Raw genomic sequence first — 18,998 nt, 5'->3', positions numbered from 1 at the left:
TTAAGTTTCTGTTGAAAATAGTAGGGAAGGAGAAATCTTTAGATCTTTGGCCTAGATTCTAGGATCATACTGCCCTCAATCTGGTGAACATTTTGTGGAACTTGATGGGATGAATGTTATTGTGGATTGGCATGCTCTTTTCAAGACCACGGTCCCAGGTGTGCATCTCATCGGCTAGGTCAAAGTTTAAAAAATAAATGTTGGCCAATTGTCCTCCGTGAAGTTAAGCATTTGCTAGTTTGCAGTGCTTCCTCAATACAAAACTATCCTCATTTGACAGCATTTGACAATCTTATTCGTGGATGGCTGATGTGAGAAATGGAAATATCACACTGGTGCACTAGTGGCAACCATAGCACATTATTGAATCGGAGTAGAGGGAGCATAACTCTAACTGAGTGCCTGAAATGGTCAATTCTCCCACACTAATCTCTTTTGCCTTGATGAGTGCATTAAGTCATCAAAACACTTGGGTGGTTGGGTTGGAGTGCGGGGGGTAAACTCAACAATAATTTTGACTGATTCTGAACATTAATTCTAAAATATTTTAAATGGTTAGAATCAAAACATTTTTTAAAAAATGAATGCTCATATTAATGGATAAATAAATGATCAATAGATATTGGGCTGGATTCTCTGTACCCCAACGGCGAAATCGCATTCGGCGACGGGGCAGAGAATCCGTTTTCACGCACGAAATCGGGACTGGTGGCGGTTTCGCTATTCTCCGCCAACCCCCCCGCCCCCCGAAAAGCGGCGTACTCCCTGCGTACCAACGCCTCAGGCCATTGCCTGAGGCCCTCCCCGCTATTCTCCGTCCCACGCTCCGGCTGAATTCCCGGCAGCGTGGCTCTAACATGGTCTTGCCGTACCGGCAGCTGGAGCTGCGAGCTCGATGATAGCTGCCTGCTCGCCCCCTGCAAGACGGTGAATCTGTGGCCTTTTGACGGCAGTTTTCCTGGCATAAAAGACCACAGTTTTGACGACAGCATGGGGACATAGTCCCAAAAACGGAGAGTCCAGCCCGTTGTTTTTAGTGAAGGATAAATAATCTAAAATAGCAGTAACTGATCACTATCCATTCAACAGAAAAATAAAGTAGGCATTCTTTAACTAAACTGATGAGTACCAATTTTCATTCTTTGGATGTTATTGTTCATTAACACTAACTTCATTCATATTCCAGAGTATGCTTGCCTGTTTACTTCAGAGTATGCAAGAATTGTTGTCCTCCAACATCCTCAGTCGATTACAATTCTGTGAGGAGATTTGGAAAGCAAAGGTAAAGAAAAGGGTTCAGTGGAGTGTAATTATGGGATAGAACATAAAACATAGAATAGTACAGCACAGTACAAGCCCTTCAGCCCACGATGTTGTGCCGACCATTTATCCTAATCTAAGATCAACCTAACCTACAACCCTTCAATTTACTGCTGTCCATGTGCCTGTCTAAGAGTCGCTTAAATGTCCCTAATGACTCTGACTCCACCACCTCTACTGGCAGTGCATTCCGCACACCCACCATCGTCTGTGTAAAGAACCTACCTCCGACATCTCCTCTATACCATCCTCCAATCACCTTAAAATTATGTCCCCTCGTGCCAGCCATTTCCACCCTGGGGAAAAGTCTCTGGCTATCCACTCTATCCATGCCTCTCATCACCTTGTACACCTCTATCAAGGTACCTCTCTTCCTTCTTCACTCCAGTGAGAAAAGCCCGAGCTCCCTCAACCTTTCTTGATAAGACATACCCTCCAGTCCAGGCAGAATCCTGGTAAATCTCCTCTGTACCCTCTCCAAAGCATCCACATTCTTCCTATAATGAGGCAACCAGAATTGGACACAATATTTCAAGTGCGGTCTAACTAGAGTTTTATAAAGCTGCAGCAAAACCTCGCAGCTCTTAAACTCAATCCCCCTGTTAATGAAAGTCAACACACCATACGGATTCTTATCAACCCTATCAACCTGGGTGGCAACTTTGAGGGATCTATGTCCACTTGGGTGGTTGGGTTGGAGTGCAGGGGGTAAACTCAACAATAATTTTGACTGATTCTGAACATTAATTCTAAAATATTTTAAATGGTTAGAATCAAAACATTTAAAAAAAAATGAATGCTCATATTAATGGATAAATAAATGATCAATAGATATTGGGCAGGATTCTCTGCACCCCAACACCGAAATCGCGTTTGGCGACGGGGCGAAGAATCCGTTTTTGCGCACAAAATCGGGACTGGCGGCGGATTCGCCATTCTCCGCCCCCCCCCCCCCCTGAAAATTGGCGTACTCAGGGAGTACGCCGCGGAGTACCAACGCCTCAGGCCATTGCCTGAGGCCCGCCCCGCTATTCTCCGTCCCAGGCCGGCCGAATTCCCGACAGCGTGGTTCTAACATGGTCTTGCCGTACCGGCAGCTAGAGCTGCGACCCCAAGATCCCTCTGTTCCTCCACACTTCCAAGAATCCTGCCTTTAACCCTGTATTCAGCATTCAAATTCGACCTTCCAAAATGAATCACTTCACATTTATCAAGGTTGAACTCCATCTGCCACTTCTCAGTCCAGCTCTGCATCCTGTCAATGTCCTGCTATAACCTGCAACAACCCTCAACACTATCTACAACTCCCCCAACCTTCATGTCACGACAAACTTACTATCCCATCCTTCTACTTCCTCATCCAAGTCATTTATAAAAACCACAAAGAGCAGAGGTCCCAGAACAGATCCTTGTGGAACACCACTGGTCACCGACCTCCAGGCGGAATACTTTCCATCCACTACCACTCGCTGTCTTCTTTCGGCCAGCCAATTCTGTATCCAGACAGCCAAATTTCCCTGTATCCCATGCCTCCTAACGTTCTGAATGAGCCTACCATGGGGAACCTTATCAAATGCCTTACCAAAATCCATATACATCACATCCACTGCCCGACCTTCATCAAAGTGTCTCGTCACATCCTCAAATAATTCAGTGAGGCGTATGAGGCATGACCTGCCCCTCACAAAGCCCTGCTGACTATCTTTAATCAAACTATGTTTTTTGAAATAATCATAAATCCCATCTCTCAGAATCCTTTCCAATATTTTACTCACCACAGACATAAGACTGATGGCTCAGAAATTCCCAGGGATTTCCCTATTCCCTTTCTTGAACAAGGGAACAACATTCGCCTCCCTCCAAGCATTCGGTACTACTCCAGTGGAGAGTGAGGACGCAAAGATCATCGCCAACGGCGCAGCAATCTCCTCCCTCGCTTCCCGTAGTAACGTTGGGTATATCCTTAGGCCCAGGGGACTTATCTATCCTGATGCTTTTCAAAATTTCCAGCACATTCTCCTTCTTAATATCAACCTGTTTGAGTCTATTAACCTGGTTCACACTGTTCTCATGAGCAACAAGGTCCCTCTCTCTAATGAATACTGAAGCAAAGTATTAATTTAGGGCCTCCCCCATCTTCTCAGACTCTAGGCACAAGTTCCCTCCACTATCCCTGATCGGCCCTACTCTCACTCTGATCAGCCTCTTATTTCTCACTTAAGTGTAGAACGCCTTGGGGTTTTCCCTAATCCTTCCCACCAGGATTTTTTCATGCCCCCTTCTCGCTCTCCTCAGTCCATTTTTGAGTTCCTTCCTGGCTACCTTGTAACCCTCTAGAGCTGAGTCAGATCCTCGCTTCCTCAACCTTACGTAAGCTTCCTTCTTCCTCTTGACTAGGAGCTCCACTTCTCTTGTCATCCAAGGCTCTTTCACCTTACCATTCCTTCCTCATCTCAGTGGGACAAAACTATTCAGCACTCGCAGCAAATGCTCCTTAAACAATCCCCACATTACTGTTGTGCATTTCCCCAAGAACAATTGTTCCCACTTTATGCTCCTCAGCTCCTGTCTAATAGCAGTATAATTTCCCCATCCCAATTAAATACCTTCCCACACTGTGTATTCCTATCCCTCTCCATTACTATGGTAAAGGTCAAGGGGTTGTGGTCACTGTCACTGAAATGCTCTCTCACCGAGACATCTGTCATGAGAATGTCACTTTAAGAAATGTTTGGCTGCTCATGTTACTGCAGTGATGTCAGAGCGTGGGTGGAGCTGAGCTCTGGTTCTGCTTTTTAGTTTCACTTTGAGAAAAGCTTGGGTGTGTCTGTCTTTTTGGTTTTCGTTTTTCAGTGTGTTGCAGCTGAAGTCAGAAAAAGCGGCTGTACTGCTGAGCTCTCTGCCATGAAGGACTATTTCTTAATCATTTGGTGAATTCAGAATTATAAATGTTTTCAGTATTGAATGTAAACCCTGATGTGCATCTGTTTAGAGGTTTGTTATGTTTTCTGGGTGTTAAAAGGACAGATTACTTAGTGTTGTATTCTTTAGGGGGTGTATTTGAATTAATAGTTGCTAAGATATTCACTGTTTGTTTTAAAAAGGTTAACTTGAGTTCATAGAATAAACATTGTTTTGTTTAAAAAAAATACTGGTCCATTTCTGCTGTACCACACCTGTAGAGTGGGCCTTGTGCTCCCCATACCACAATCTATTTAAAGTTGTGGGTCAGGTGAACTCCATGATACACTTTGGGGTTCTCTAAACCCTGGCCCATAACACATCTGACCCCTGGCCTGGTTCATTGCCAAGCACCAAGTCCAATATGGCCTCCCCCCTAGTCGGCCGATCTACATATTGAGTCAGGAATCCTTCCTGTACACACCTGACATTATCTTCTCCATCCAAACCATTTGCCCTGAGGAGGTTCCAGTCAATATTAGTGAAGTTGAAGTCACCCATGACAACAACTCTGTTACTTCTGCACTTTTCCAAGATCTGCCGCCCAATCTGTTCCTCTATCTCTCTGCTGCTATTGGGGGGTCTATAGAAAACTCCCGATAAAGTGACTGCTCCTTTCTTGTTTCTGACTTACACCCATACTGACTCAGTAGACAACCCCTCCTCAACTACCTCCTTTTCTGCAGCTGTGGTGCACTCCCTAATTAACAGTGCCACTCCCCATTCTCTTTTACCTCCCTCCCTATTCTTCTGAAAACATCTGAACCCCGGAACATCTAACAACCATTCCTGCCCCTGTGAAATCCATGTCTCCGTAATGGCCACAACATCGTAGTTCCAAGTACTGACCCATACTCTTAAGTTCATCTCCCTTATTCCTGACACTCCTTGCATTGAAACAGACACACTTTAACCCATTCCACTGAGTGCAACTTTGCCCTATCAACTGTCTATCCTTCCTCACAGACTTGCTGCATACTATTTCTGCCTGTTCAACTGCTACCCTATCCTTTGATCCATAGCTCTGGTTCCCATCCCCTGCCAAACTAATTTAAACCCTCCCATAAGATATAGGAGCAGAATTAGGCCACTTGCCCCATCGAGTCTGCTCCGCCATTCAATCATGGCTGATATTGTCTCATCCCCATTCTCCTGCCTTCTCTCCATAACCCCTGATCCCCTTATTAATCAAGAGCCTATCTATCTCTGTCTCAAAGTGAATTGGCCTCCACAGCCTTCTGCGGCAAAGAGTTCCACAGATTCACCACCCTCTGGCTGAAGAAATTCCTCCTCATCTCTGTTTTAAAGGATCGTCCCTTTAATCTGAGATGGTGTCCTCTGGTTCTAGTTTTTCCTACAATTGGAAACATCCTCTCCACGTCCACTCTATCCAGGCCTCACAGTATCTTGTACGTTTCAATAAGGTCCCCTCTCATCCTTCTAAACTCCAACGAGTACAAACCCAGAATCCTCAAACGTTCCTCATACGACAAGTTCTTCATTCCAGGGATCATTCTTGTGAACCCCCTCTGGACCCTTTCCAAGGCCAGCACATCCTTCCTTAGATATGGGGCCCAAAACTGCTCACAATACTCCAAATGGGGTCTGACCAGAGCCTTATACAGCCTCAGAAGTACATCCCTGGTCTTGTATTCTGGCCCTCTTGACATGAATGCCAACATTGCATTTGTCTTCTTAACTGCCGACTGAACCTGCACATTAAACTTAAGAGAATCGTGAACAAGGACTCCCAAGTCCCTTTGTGCTTCTGCTTTCCGAAGCATTTCCCCATTTAGAAAATAGTCTGTGCCTAGATTCCTCCTTCCAAAGTGCATAACCTCACACTTTTCCACATTGTATTTCATTTGCCTCTTCACTGCCCACTCTTCACTCCTGAAGAGCTCTAGCAAACCTCCCACCCAGGATATTGGTGCCCCTCCAGTTTAGGTGCAATCCATCCTTCATGTACAGGTCCCACCTTCCCAGAAGATAACCCAATGATCCACATATCTGAATCCTTCTCTCTTGCACCAGCCCTGTAGCCACGTGTTCAGCTGCACTCGCTCTCTTTTCCTTGCCTCACTTGCACGTGGCACTGGTAGCAATCCTGAGATCACTACTCTGCTTGTCCTGCTCTTTAGCTTCCAACCTAACTCCCTAAAATCATTTTGTAGATCCTTACACCTTTTCTTAGCTATGTCGTTGGTGCCTATGTGCACCACGACTTCTGGTTGCTCCCCCTCCCCCTTAAGAATCCTGTAGACTTGATCCGAGACATCCCCGGCCCTGGCACCTGGGAGGCAACATACCTTCCGGAAGTCTCGCTCGCGACCACATAATCTCCTATCCATTCCCCAAACCATTGAGTCTCCTAACACTATTGCTTTTCTATTCCCCCCCTTCCCTTCTGAGCCACAGAGCCAGACTCAGTGCCAGAGACCTGGCTGCTAGGGCCTTCCCCCGGTAAGTCATCCCCCCCCCCCCCCAACAGCATCCAAAACGGTATACTTGTTTTGAAGGGGAACGGCCACGAGGGATCCCTGCACTGTCAGCCCGTTCGTTTTCCTTCCCCTGACTGTAACCAAGCTACTCTTGTCCTGTACCTTGGGTGTGGCTACCTCCCTATAACTCTTCTCTATCACCCCCTCTGCCTCCCGGATGATCCGAAATTCATCCAGCTCCAGCTCCAGTTCCCTAACGTGGTCTCTGAGGAGCTGGAGTTTGGTGCACTTCCCGCAGGTATAGTCAGCGGGGACACCGGTGGTATCCCTCACCACCCACATCCTACAGGAGGAGCAGGCAACTGCCCTAGCCTCCATCCCCTCTGGTCTGAATTCACAAAGAGATTTAAAGGGGGGAAAAAAAGAAAGATTAAACACCCGTTAGGTCCCTTAAAAGAAAAATATATATACATACTGCTGCTACTCTCCCAAGTGAACCCTCAAAAATTGATGATTCTGCGAAAAGAAAGAATGATAGCTTGCTGCCCCCAAAAAACAAAACAAACAAAAAATAAAATTTTTAAAAATTAAAAATTAAAAAAGCACAAAACAAACAACTCTTACCTTACAGAATGTAGTTGCCCTGTGGCCCAACTGGAACTCCGCCCTCTGACTCTACTCACAGTCAGCTGCACAGTCTGTAAACTCCGGGCTCCCTTCACGCTCTTTGAGGAAATGTAGGAAATAAAATGAAAGGAGCATCTTGCTCCCTCCTCACCTAACTCCCTCAGTCACCAAACTCTCACTATAGCACTCAAATGCACCCAAATTCAGCACTCCCTCAGTCACCAAACTCTCACTATAGCACTCAAATGCACCCAAATTCAGCACTCCCTCAGTCACCAACTCTCACTATAGCACTCAAATGCACCCAAAGTCAGCACTCCCTCAGTCACCAAACTCTCACTATAGTACTCAAATGCACCCAAATTCAGCACTCAGTGCAAACAAAGTCTGCACTGTAAATTGGCTCACCTTTATACTGTGACTCTAGTCTCTGAAAACTCTGTTGAGAGCAAGTGTTTGTCGGGAACCTGTGATAATTTACTTAGATTGGAATAGAAACCAGACCAGACCCCAACAGTGGTTAGGATGCTGGACCAAAACCCCAATATTTTAGTTTAGTTTAAAACTGTGCGGAAAGAATGATTAGCTCCGGCGATTGCATGAAAAAATAGGACTCGGTTATTTTTAAAATAAAACTTTAATATAACTGCAACATTAAACTTTTTAACTTCACACCCCAAAATAACAGCTTATAATTACCCCTTAACACAACTATACAATTTCTCATCAAACAACAAGAAAAAAAAGCAGCTCTCAATCCACCTTGAAATTAGCAGGGCATAGAGTAATACTTGTTTTATAAAACAGATTTATAGGGGCGACACGGTGGCTGCAAAAGCACTTTAACTCCCCAGGGACCTCCCCAGTCCAATAACATTCCATAGCCTCGACCAGTGTTTCTCAAACTTTCTTTCCGGGGACCCATTTTTACCAACCAGCCAACCTTCGGGACCCAATCCGGTCGAACTTCGCGACCCACGCCGGCCGAACTTCGCGACCCATGCCGGCTGACCTTCGCGACCTACGCTGGCCGACCTTCGCAGCCCACGCCGGCCGACCTTCGCGGCCCACGCTGGCCGACCTGTATGACCCACCATTTTCTCTTACCTTGTTTGTTGCTGACAAAAATGGAGGAAATGGTTTTAGGTCCCTTTGGCCCCAATGGCCCCTTTGTCCCTTTGGTCCCTGTGGCCCCCCCGAACTTGAAAAAAAAAGGCTGCGACCATATAAAAAAAATGCCGCCGCACTGCGCATGTGCGCCGATGATCGGGCATGCATGTGCAGTGCGGCCAAATTTTTGTTCATCTTTTCCTGGCCATTTTGAAGGCCGCTCGCAGCCGGCATTATTGAAAGCCGGCTACTGCTGTTGCACGCGGATTTGCGCGATCAGGAGTGCTGCGACGGACGGCTCCACGACCCTCCCGACACCCGCCCGCGACCCACCCGCGGGTCGCGATCCCGAGTTTGACAATGCCTGGCCTAGACTGAAAAACATATTCTTTTGTCAATTTCACCTGCTATTCCCTAGAAGCAAAACAAAATCCTTCTTAAAACCATGATCACTGCAGCCACTCACTATACCCCCAGGCTTTTAACTCTTACTTTGTCCCAATATTTAGAAGCTAAATTTCCTAAAATCCTCCAATCATCACAAATCTAATTGTTTGAACAGTATTAAATTTATCCAACTGTATTTTATCCAGGCTAAACTCCATTTTGTACTCTTGGCACATATTAGCATAATAGTGCAACAGATTTTTAATGATCATTTCATGAAAGATTTTATATTTTCATTTGTATAACATTTACCTGGATTGTGTTAAGATTTCCTAGAAATGGATTATTACGATCCTGGACCAGACCCCAACAGTTGCTAGGATACTGGACAGAAACCCCATATTTAATTTAATTTAATTTGTAAGACTTTGATGAAAGGATGCTTCGCTCCAGGACTGATTCCAATAGGTCTATGGTATATCAAAACAAAACAAACTTTATTACTAACACAGGATTAAAATAACTTTAACATCATACCAGAAAATAGCTTACAATTACCTGTAAAACAGTTCTTAACGATAACAATTAAATATTAAATCCTAATTGCTACCTTTATCTCCACTCAAACAAACCCTATCTCAGGTCAAAATCCACTTTTAAATACAGTTAGCAGACTCGGGAATACTTGCTGAAAAGAATATGTCTTGAATAAACCACTTTGAGAGAGAGAGACCCTTCAGGAACCAGCTGCAGAGTCTTGCCGATTTTGTCTCCGCGCTCCTCCCTTTTGCCGAACTACGCCTGTTGTAGAGATCTACCACGCAGATTTAGTGGCACTTGCGAACACTAAAACTTAGTAGAAATTTGAGTTAAAACCTCTCGGGTGCAAATAAGAATCGTTTATTGCCTCTATTTGATTACAATTGAGAGTCACTTAAATCTTATTCTCTAATAGGTCCGGCTAGAAAAAGGGACTTAAAGTGAAGCAACTTGTACACAATTTAACTTTTAAAATAATACAGAAATGGTTTCTTGCTTACAGCAAAACAGCTTGCATTTACTTCAAGAGTTAGAGTGGAAAAGTGAAAGTATGAAAAATAGAGACAGCGAATAGTTTAGATCAAAGTATAGGTTAATTCCGGAATAAAGTTGGCCGTACGGACCCTCACGGTTATACAAAATCATATCAGTCTTTAGCCATCTAACTACACCCCTATGTAATCCTAATTGGTTTGGGTTAGAATCAAATGAGTTTGATTTGACGGTTAGCTGTCAATCTTCAATGTGCAACATTAGTTTTAAATGTTTCATGTTTGAATACTTGTGCATGTTATGGAATGCGATTCGGTGCTGTTATCACAACCAGCTTAATCTGGTCTTCTGCTGACTTAGCTGTTATCTGTATTGTGAACAATGGTGCCTTCATATTACTATGCCGTTGCTATGGTGTTGCTATGTCCTTGATCTGATAAATGGTACAGCACAAGTATAGTGTAAAATTATCTTGCAAATGTATTTGTTAGAACAATGGCTATCTCATCTTTGCCCAGTAAAAGTGTTGTTTTAATCTCTAATGGAATTATGCTGTTTCATGCTGTTTTGTGTGTCTGTATGTCTTGAGGTTATGAGTGAATGTAAAATGGGTATTTAAAGACTGGGGCTTAATATTTACGCTAAATAGCTATCTTTTACCTATCAGGTGTATTAAAAGATAGTCGGTTTCTACAACCTGACAGCCTTTTCAGAAACTGCTGTTCAGTTCACAGGCAAAATCTTTAAAACAAAACTATTGGTCTGTTCACAGACAGATTAAAACTGATTAAGACAGATTAAAAATGTAAAATATTGGGCGCAATTTAACGGAAATGAAACAGAGTCCTGTGTCGGATGCGTTTAGCCTGGTGTTTCCCGGCGTTGGCAGCGGCAAGTATGACCCTGTTATTAAATGGGACTCTGCTTCATTTCTGGGTCTCGGTGAGGAACATCCTGCCGCGGCTGCATTTCGGCTTACTTCCTGCACTAACGAGCTCAGCCCAAATTAGGAGATCATCGAGCCCCCACCCCCCCTCCTCGAGCCCCCCCCCCCACCCCGCCCCGCCCCTCACCCGGCCTCATAAGGGAACGGCACCCTGCACGTTTGTGAAACCAGTGCTAAACGGTGCCCACTCGGGGTCTCTGAGACGAGGCCATTAGATCCCGGGCGCTGGATAGATCAGATGTAGACCTATTCAAGTGAGACGAACTAGTCACTTGAATATGCAAATCTGACCTCATTAGATCTCGCGAGGCGCGGCAAGGCTGGTGAATCTCACGACAGGTCTCTCGCGAGATTTACCGGCCTTGTTGCATCCCAAGTCAGGCGTGACGAGGCCGCTAGATCGCACCCATTGCATCGAAGTAGAAATGCTAATGAGCTATTCTTAACCTCAACCCCAATTCATCTTCAAAATAATTGGACGGTTTACAGTAAAGCTGTTTACAACTTGATATCAACAACATCTTACTGGGATTTGGCAGATTTAGTCTATTTATGGTAAACTCAGAAAATGTTGCTATTATTTCCAGGTGTGAATACCTTGCACCTTCTTCTCGGCAAAACAATCTAAGCTTTCCTTTGATCTTTAACGATCAAATCACCCACCCAAGCTTACTGTCTGGTAGACTTTAGAACAGGTCACATGACCCCCTTCATTTACCCTTAATTTAAAGCTGTAGCCCAGAACTAAAATCTTATAAATCTCACAACTCTAACAGTTGGGTGAAGCGTTTATTTCTTTGCGATATTGCACACTAGCCTGAGTGAGCAGTGATTCTGTGTCCAGTTGGTGTGCAAGGTGTCCTTCTTGTTCAGTCTTCATTTGCACTTCCTTGCCTGTTAAAAGTAATAACTACAGATAAGGTCTTACCAGCAAATGTACACCGAGGGGCGGGTAACAGTGTAAACCCCCGTTGGTCTGGGTCATTAACACTCCAATGTATAAAAGAAACATGACAATGTAAATATTTAAGAAGGAATTGTAACGTAAAGAGCGATATGTGTGTAAGGTTATCAAAATTGAATGGAAGAAAGTCAAGGGAATGTGTAACTCTGATGGAAATGTACAGTCAAGACAATTCGAAATGTTCTGTAATGTTTATGATAGATTTTATGAATGAAGTATAGTTTTTGAAAAAAATTAAATAACTACAGATAGTAAGTCATTGTGATTAGTAGAATATTTTGAGCTTAAAATCCACAATTTCCTCCAACTCAATATTTAATTTAAAAACCCTCAATACTTGGGGCTTTCTGTTTTGATGGAAGAACTGGGAGATGAAACTGTCCTGTACAAACTGACGATATTTAGGTATTCAGTTGTTTATGGTGCTATTTGAGTTTCATTTCACCAAATTCTATATAATGTAGTCCTGTCACATTTCAAAAATGCTCTTTTAAGGACAAGAACTTCTATAACATGCTGAAGCATTACAATTTTTAGAATGAAAAATATTTATCACGCTTTTCTTGCCTTCAGAAGGCTTCCCTCTGTGGAAAAACTGCAGACTGGCAATATTTCTGAGGCTGTGAATCCTATTTTTGGCTGGGGTTATTATCGGAAGGTGTAGCTTTGGGAGATAGCTAGTGGTAGCACAAGCTGCAAAGCCAATTATAGTAGCATTGAGCAGCTAGAGAAGTACCTTAAGATTAAATACAGTAGCAATTTTGTAGAATTGCAGAATACGTTCTGTGATCAAAGGGTTGCTGTGCATGAAATGAAGTGCAGTTATGCTGGTCAGACATCTGATTTTATTAGTGGTTTTGTTTAGTATGTGTGCTTGCTTTCTGCTGGTAATTTGTGTTTAATTAAAACATACAGTCGACTGAACTAAATCTGTCTTCCCTTCTATGATGTATTCCCATCTATTGTGATGCTTCCTCTGAACAACAAGCTCCATGTTAATTTGTGTTGAGAAATACAGGTTTTAAAGCTTTATTTTTCTATCTTTTTGCCAGTGGGTTAATGTAACATCCCGCACGGGACGTACGGGGTGGGAATGCTTCGTCTCGCTGAGCTCCTTGCGGAGTATGAGCTCCCCCGCTAGGGGCGGGGAATCCCAATTATCCAGTGTATATAAGGTTGTCCAGTGAGGCAACAATCAATCAGGAACCCGGTAGGGGTCTACTGGAAAGTGAATATATATTGTTTGTAAATAAAACCTCGTTCTTATTTTTACTCGGTGTGGACTCCCCGTGTCCTTATTAAAGTTAGAGGTTTTTTTAAATGACAAGTTCTTGGTTACTACTGTTGACTTATGTTCTAGTTGATGGGTTACCTGATATTGTATACATTTTACATTCTCTTGCTAAGTGCTGTGTTCTGATGTCTGCTGCTGATAGAGACCGTACAATTTTTCTTTGACATAGGAACAACTGACTCTGGAGATTGTTTGGCATTTGCACAAGGAGAACATTGTGAGCCTTGAAGAGCTGATAGTGAGGTATGTCCATTAAAGAAATAAATAGTGTTCTGTATCCCATTATCAATGAATGATAGCATTGCAAAGTGACTGATTGTCTTGTGAGGTCATGCAGATTGTTTTCAGGTGGGGCTATAGAAAGAATCAAGTTTTTAAAAAGAAAAAAGTGTTTCTGCTGTAATATTTTTGATACCAATATTAGGACTCTACTCCAAAGAGACCCCACTTTATCCCTGGCTCTTGGCCTCAGCTTTTCCACTTAAACCAATGGCAGCCCTGTAATCCAGAAGTAGCAACAGGCAGGCCGGAGCAATGAGAAGCAAACAACGACACCTGAAATTGAGGAAATGGCATGGCAGAGATTTAGCCATGGTAGAGGAGAACAATGGACTGTAATGATGATACACCCCAGCAATTTCTCCTGTTTTCTTTTAACAAAACTATTGTAAAATCTTATAGTGTCAAAATAATTGTGGAGGATCCTTTTATTCAAAGTTCGTAGGGAGTGTAAACTTTGTAGTCTGATGTTGAAAACCACACTTGTGAGCTGATAGTAAGAGAAGAACTCTGATTTTCTGCTCTGTGAACAGTAACCCTGATGCGACTGCTGTAACATGTTGGCTCTTCAGTGATCTCTGCCTCCTTTGTTTGGGGACTGAAGATCATCACCAGCATGAAGATATACAGAGGCAGATATTATCAGGTATGAAGAATGGTTGAAATACTAAAACAGTATCTTCAAAATGCCCAATCTGCTAAGTTAGATAAAGTGAAAAAATAATTCTGTACTGAAATGAAGTTAGCCAACTTAGGACCGTTAACTTTATTATGCAGGTTTTTAAATCATTTGTGTTCACTTTTGTGTGTCTCTGCCTATTGACTATTGTCAGCATTTTTGTTACCACACTCTTATCCACTCAAGTCAGTCGTGTCATGCTTCCAGAAGCACTGACTGTAGTGGGAGCTGACATTCTATAATGAGGAAACCAAAATAGAATCATCATTTCGCATTGTGCTAATGCTCCAAGAGTGTGACCTTTTGAAAATTCTGCTTCCGGTAAATCTCTGTGCCTGCCCTTTGAAATTTTGCGCATTTGATACAGCTGAACACAACTTTTTGATCTTTAGAGGGATACTGCACAAGGAAGTGCTGAGGGTTTTGGTCAAGGGTGGTATCATGACCGGTATAGGCTTGGAGGACCAAAGGGCCTGTTCCTTTGCTGTATTGTTCTTTGTTCTTTGAAGTATCTTTGGTTATATAGTTACACCTCTACTTTGAGCAGTACAAGCATCGTTGGAAACATTTACTCATTTTCAGAAAAATAGATTATATCTTTTGTTCTATCTTTACTTATTGTTAGAAATGAATATATAATGTTCGAAGATTGAAGTAGATGAAACGATGCATTTTGCTCATAAACTGATTCAAGAATTAAGAGACACTTGACCAAACAGCTCCAAAATCATTGGCACAAAATGTTCTTGAACTTTTCATTATTATGGCAAAAGAATGGAATTGTGCCATGTTATGAGGAAATTGGTGCACAATTAGTCTACTTTGGTTATACAACAATACCTCTGTTGTTCTACCTCAGATGTATCTGCCAAAGCCTCTGCTGCTCATTTACATAGCAAGGCTCATGCAAATGACAAACACACAGGAGTTTACCTTTTATGCGTATTTAATGCCAGTGTTAGTGTGGTATTATCAGGTATTGCAGTACCCGAGAGGCAATCTTCCCCTCGGGCCCTAGGCGGCCAGCACTCCCCGCCACCCCCCTATCCTAGGGCCACATCCGACCCACGGGTGCGGCCATCTTGCCCCTCGGACACCACGCTGGACGGATGGGCACCGCCATTTTGTCCATCCCCGCCGCCATTTTGTCCATCCCTGACCACCATGTGCGATCCATGGGAGACGCCATCTTGGATGGGGCCCCAGGCCCCCAGCACGGCCGACTACACGCTGCCCGATCACAACCCGCAACTGTTCCATCTGGCCTCGGTGACGCTGGACCAAAATCGACCTCGGACACTCGCGACTGCAACGACGACGGTGTTCATCAACGCCCACGAGACGTTTTGCCTGATCGACTCTGGGAGCATGGAGAGCTTTATACACCCCGACACGGTAAGGTGCTGTTCACTTGTTACCCACCCTGTAAACCAAAGAATCTCCCTGGCCTCCGGGTCACACTCAGTGGAGATAAAGGGGTTCTGCCGAGCAGACCTCACTGCCCAAGGCAGGAAATTCAACAATTTCCGCCTTTATGTCCTGCCACACCTCTGCGCGGCTAACCTCCTGGGGTTGGACTTCCAATGTAACTTGCAAAGCCTGACCTTTAAATTCGGCGGCCCTATACCCCCCCTTACTGTCTGCGGCCTCGCGACCCTTAAGGTCGACCCGCCTTCCCTGTTTGCGAACCTCACCCCGGATTGCAAACCCGTCGCCACCAGGAGCAGACAGTACAGTGCCCAGGACCGGACATTCATCAGGTCAGAGGTCCAAAGGCTACTGAGGGAAGGGGTCATTGAAGCTAGCAACGGTCCCTGGAGAGGTCAAGTAGTGGTGGTGAAGACCGGGGAGAAGCATAGGATGGTCATCGACTACAGTCAGACCATCAACATGTTTACACAGCTGGATGCGTACCCTCTCCCCCGCATATCCGACTTGGTAAACAGGATCGCGCAATAAAAGGTCTTCTCCGCGGTGGATCTCAAGTCTGCTTACCATCAGCTACCCCTCCGTACTAGTGACTGCAAATACACTGCCTTCGAAGCAGATGGGCGGCTCTACCAATTTTTAATGGTTCCCTTTGGTGTCACTAATGGGGTCTCAGACTTCCAACGCGAGATGGACCGAATGGTTGACCGATACGGCTTACGCGCAACGTTCCCATATCTGGATAACGTCACCATCTGCGGCCATGACCAGCAGGACCACGACACCAACCTCCGGAAATTTCTCCAGAACGCGAAAATCCTTAACTTAACGTATAATAAGGATAAATGCGAATTTAGCACCGACCACCTCGCCATTCTTGGCTACGTAGTGCGAAATGGAGTTATAGGCCCCGACACTGAACGCATGCGCCCCCTTATGGAGTTCCCCCTCCCTCACTGCCCCAATGCCCTGAAGCGCTGCCTCGGTTTTTCAGTTATTACGCACAGTGAGTCCCCAACTACGCAGACAAAGCCCGACCCCTAATCCAGTCCACAACCTTCCCCCTGTCGACGGAGGCCCGTCAGGCCTTCTGCCGCATCAAAGCAGACATTGCAAAGGCCACGATGCGCTCCATCGACGATTCCCTCCCCTTCCAGGTCGAGAGCGATGCGTCCGACATAGCTCTGGCCGCCACCCTCAACCAAGCGGGCAGACCCGTGGCCTTCTTCTCCCGTACCCTCCATTCTTCCGAAATTCGCCACTCCTCGGTCGAAAAAGAGGCACAAGCCATAGTAGAAGCTGTGCGACATTGGAGGCATTACCTGGCCGACAGGAGATTCACTCTCCTCACTGACCAACGGTCGGTGACGTTCATGTTCGATAATGCACAGTGGGGCAAGATAAAGAACGACAAGATCTTACGGTGGAGGATAGAACTCTCCACCTACAACTACGAGTTCTTATACCGTCCTGGGAAGCTAAACGATGCCCTGTCCCGCCTCCGAGCCCTCCACGAGGACCTCTGCCACCCGGGGGTCACTCGTTTTTTCCACTTCATTATGACCCACAATCTGCCCTACTCCATCGAGGAGGTCAGGACAGTCACCAGGGACTGCCAAATCTGCGCGGAGTGCAAACCGCACTTCTACCGGCCAGAGAGGGTGCACCTGATAAAGGCTTCCCGTCCCTTTGAACGCCTCAGCGTGGACTTCAAAGGCCCCCTCCCCTCCACCGACCGCAACACGTATTTCCTGAACGTGATTGACGAGTACTCCCGGTTCCCATTCGCTATCCCCTGCCCCGACATGACAGCAAACACTGTCACCAAGGCCCTCCAGGGTATCTTTACACTGTTCGGGTTCCCCGCGTACATGCCCAGTGATAGGGGGGTCCTCCTTTATGAGCAACGAACTGCGTCAATTCCTGCTCAGCAAGGGCATCGCCTCAAGCAGGACGACCAGTTACAACCCCCGGGGAAACGGGTAGGTAGAGAGGGAGAACGGAACGGTCTGGAAGACCGTTCTACTGGCCCTACGGTCCAGGACTCTCCCCGTCTGCCGCTGGCAGGAAGTCCTCCCGGAGGCCCTTCACACCATCCGGTCGCTGATCTGTACAACTACCAATCAGACACCTCATGAACGTCTCCTTGTCTTCCCCAGGAAGTCCTCCTCCGGGACCTCGCTCCCATCCTGGCTAGCGACACCCAGACCCATCCTGCTTCGGAAGCACGTGCGGGCGCACAAGTCGAACCCGTTGGTCGAGAGGGTCCACCTGCTGCCCGCTAACCCCCAGTACACCTACATGGCGTTCGCTGACGGCCGGCAAGATACAGTCTCCCTCCGGGACCTGGCGCCCGCCGGAACCCCACGCGCACCCGAACCATTACCCCCCCCCCCCACACAGCACCTCACTGGAGGATCGGTCCTCCTGCCGCTCCTACCTAGGCCATCCCACCCACCGACGCCCCCTACAGGCGCCCCCCTCTCGTGTCAACCGTTTGCCCCACCAGTGCCGTCTAGAGGTGACGAAGCTGCCATGGAGGCCGAGGCCACGCTCCCGGAGTCGCAGACGCCCGGACCCCCACCAGAATCACCACCGAGGCTCAGACGATCCAGGAGGACGACCAGGCCACCCGACCGACTGATTGCTTCACTGTAACTGTAAATGAACACTGACTGTATATAACTTCCACGCTTGTAAATATTCTCGACAACCCTGTAAGGAGGTATCACGGTACCTCCATACCCGATCATACCATGTTAAATGCAGTTGTAACCACTGGCCACCACCCCCGCCAGACTCTTTTTTAACAGGGGGTGAATGTGGTATTATCAGGTATTGCAGTACCCGAGAGGCTGTAGACCATTGGGTAAACCTAGGAGTTTACCATTGGCTGTTTTGTATGTAGCTCCGCCCTGACAGGCGGTGTATAAGAACTGGTGCCGTCCCAGCAGCCCTCATTCTGTACCGAAGCAGCTGGGGAACAGATCTAGTCTATTAAAGCCTTCAGTTATGTTACAACCTCGTCTTTGAGTTTAATTGATCGTGCATCAGTTAGCATTTCAGCTTTGGTAAAGGTGCACTTTGTGTTAGTTCCCATTGTGAAATCTGCTGCAGAAATGGAAGTGCATTCCTGTACAACTGTGTTCGAGGAAGCTCTTGGCCCTTTGACCCAGTAGTGTTGGATGGCTAATATATATGAGTTTAATCCACTTCATTATGTTTTCTCTGGGTGATGTGTTTACCAACTGTGGCCTGATTTCCGGACAAGGCACCTTCATCTACCCTGAGAAAAGATCTCTTGGCAGATCAACCTAGATGTTTCATTGGTGATTGCCAGTGTGCCCGCACTGAAGAACCATGTTCCAGGGTATCAGATTTCCCAAGTGGCATTCCCCACATCCCCTGACTCCCCACGGGACCCCTCTCCCCACCTGCGGGCTCAACTCTCATCCACGACCTGACCTGGACCCCCCCAACCCCTGCAATTGTCTCCACTTAACTTGAACACTTACCTTTTCCATGGCCTG

The 18,998-nt window shown here is 45.8% G+C and overlaps 1 protein-coding gene across 1 annotated transcript in view; it reads left to right on the top strand.

Annotated features, from left to right (window-relative positions):
- The window catches only part of LOC140430530 (Fanconi anemia group A protein-like), a 179,264-nt gene that overhangs the window by 23,312 nt on the left and 136,954 nt on the right, over nt 1–18,998 (top strand). The window contains 3 exon segments of the mRNA XM_072518055.1: nt 1,187–1,282; nt 13,252–13,325; nt 13,895–14,007. Of these exon segments, the coding sequence (XP_072374156.1) occupies nt 1,187–1,282; nt 13,252–13,325; nt 13,895–14,007 (283 nt within the window).

This window comes from Scyliorhinus torazame, chromosome 10 (genome assembly GCF_047496885.1).
Source record: "Scyliorhinus torazame isolate Kashiwa2021f chromosome 10, sScyTor2.1, whole genome shotgun sequence".
Taxonomy (NCBI): Eukaryota; Metazoa; Chordata; class Chondrichthyes; order Carcharhiniformes; family Scyliorhinidae; genus Scyliorhinus; species Scyliorhinus torazame.
The sequence above is the reverse complement of the archived record's forward strand: the minus strand, read 5'-3'. Positions and strand labels throughout refer to the sequence as shown.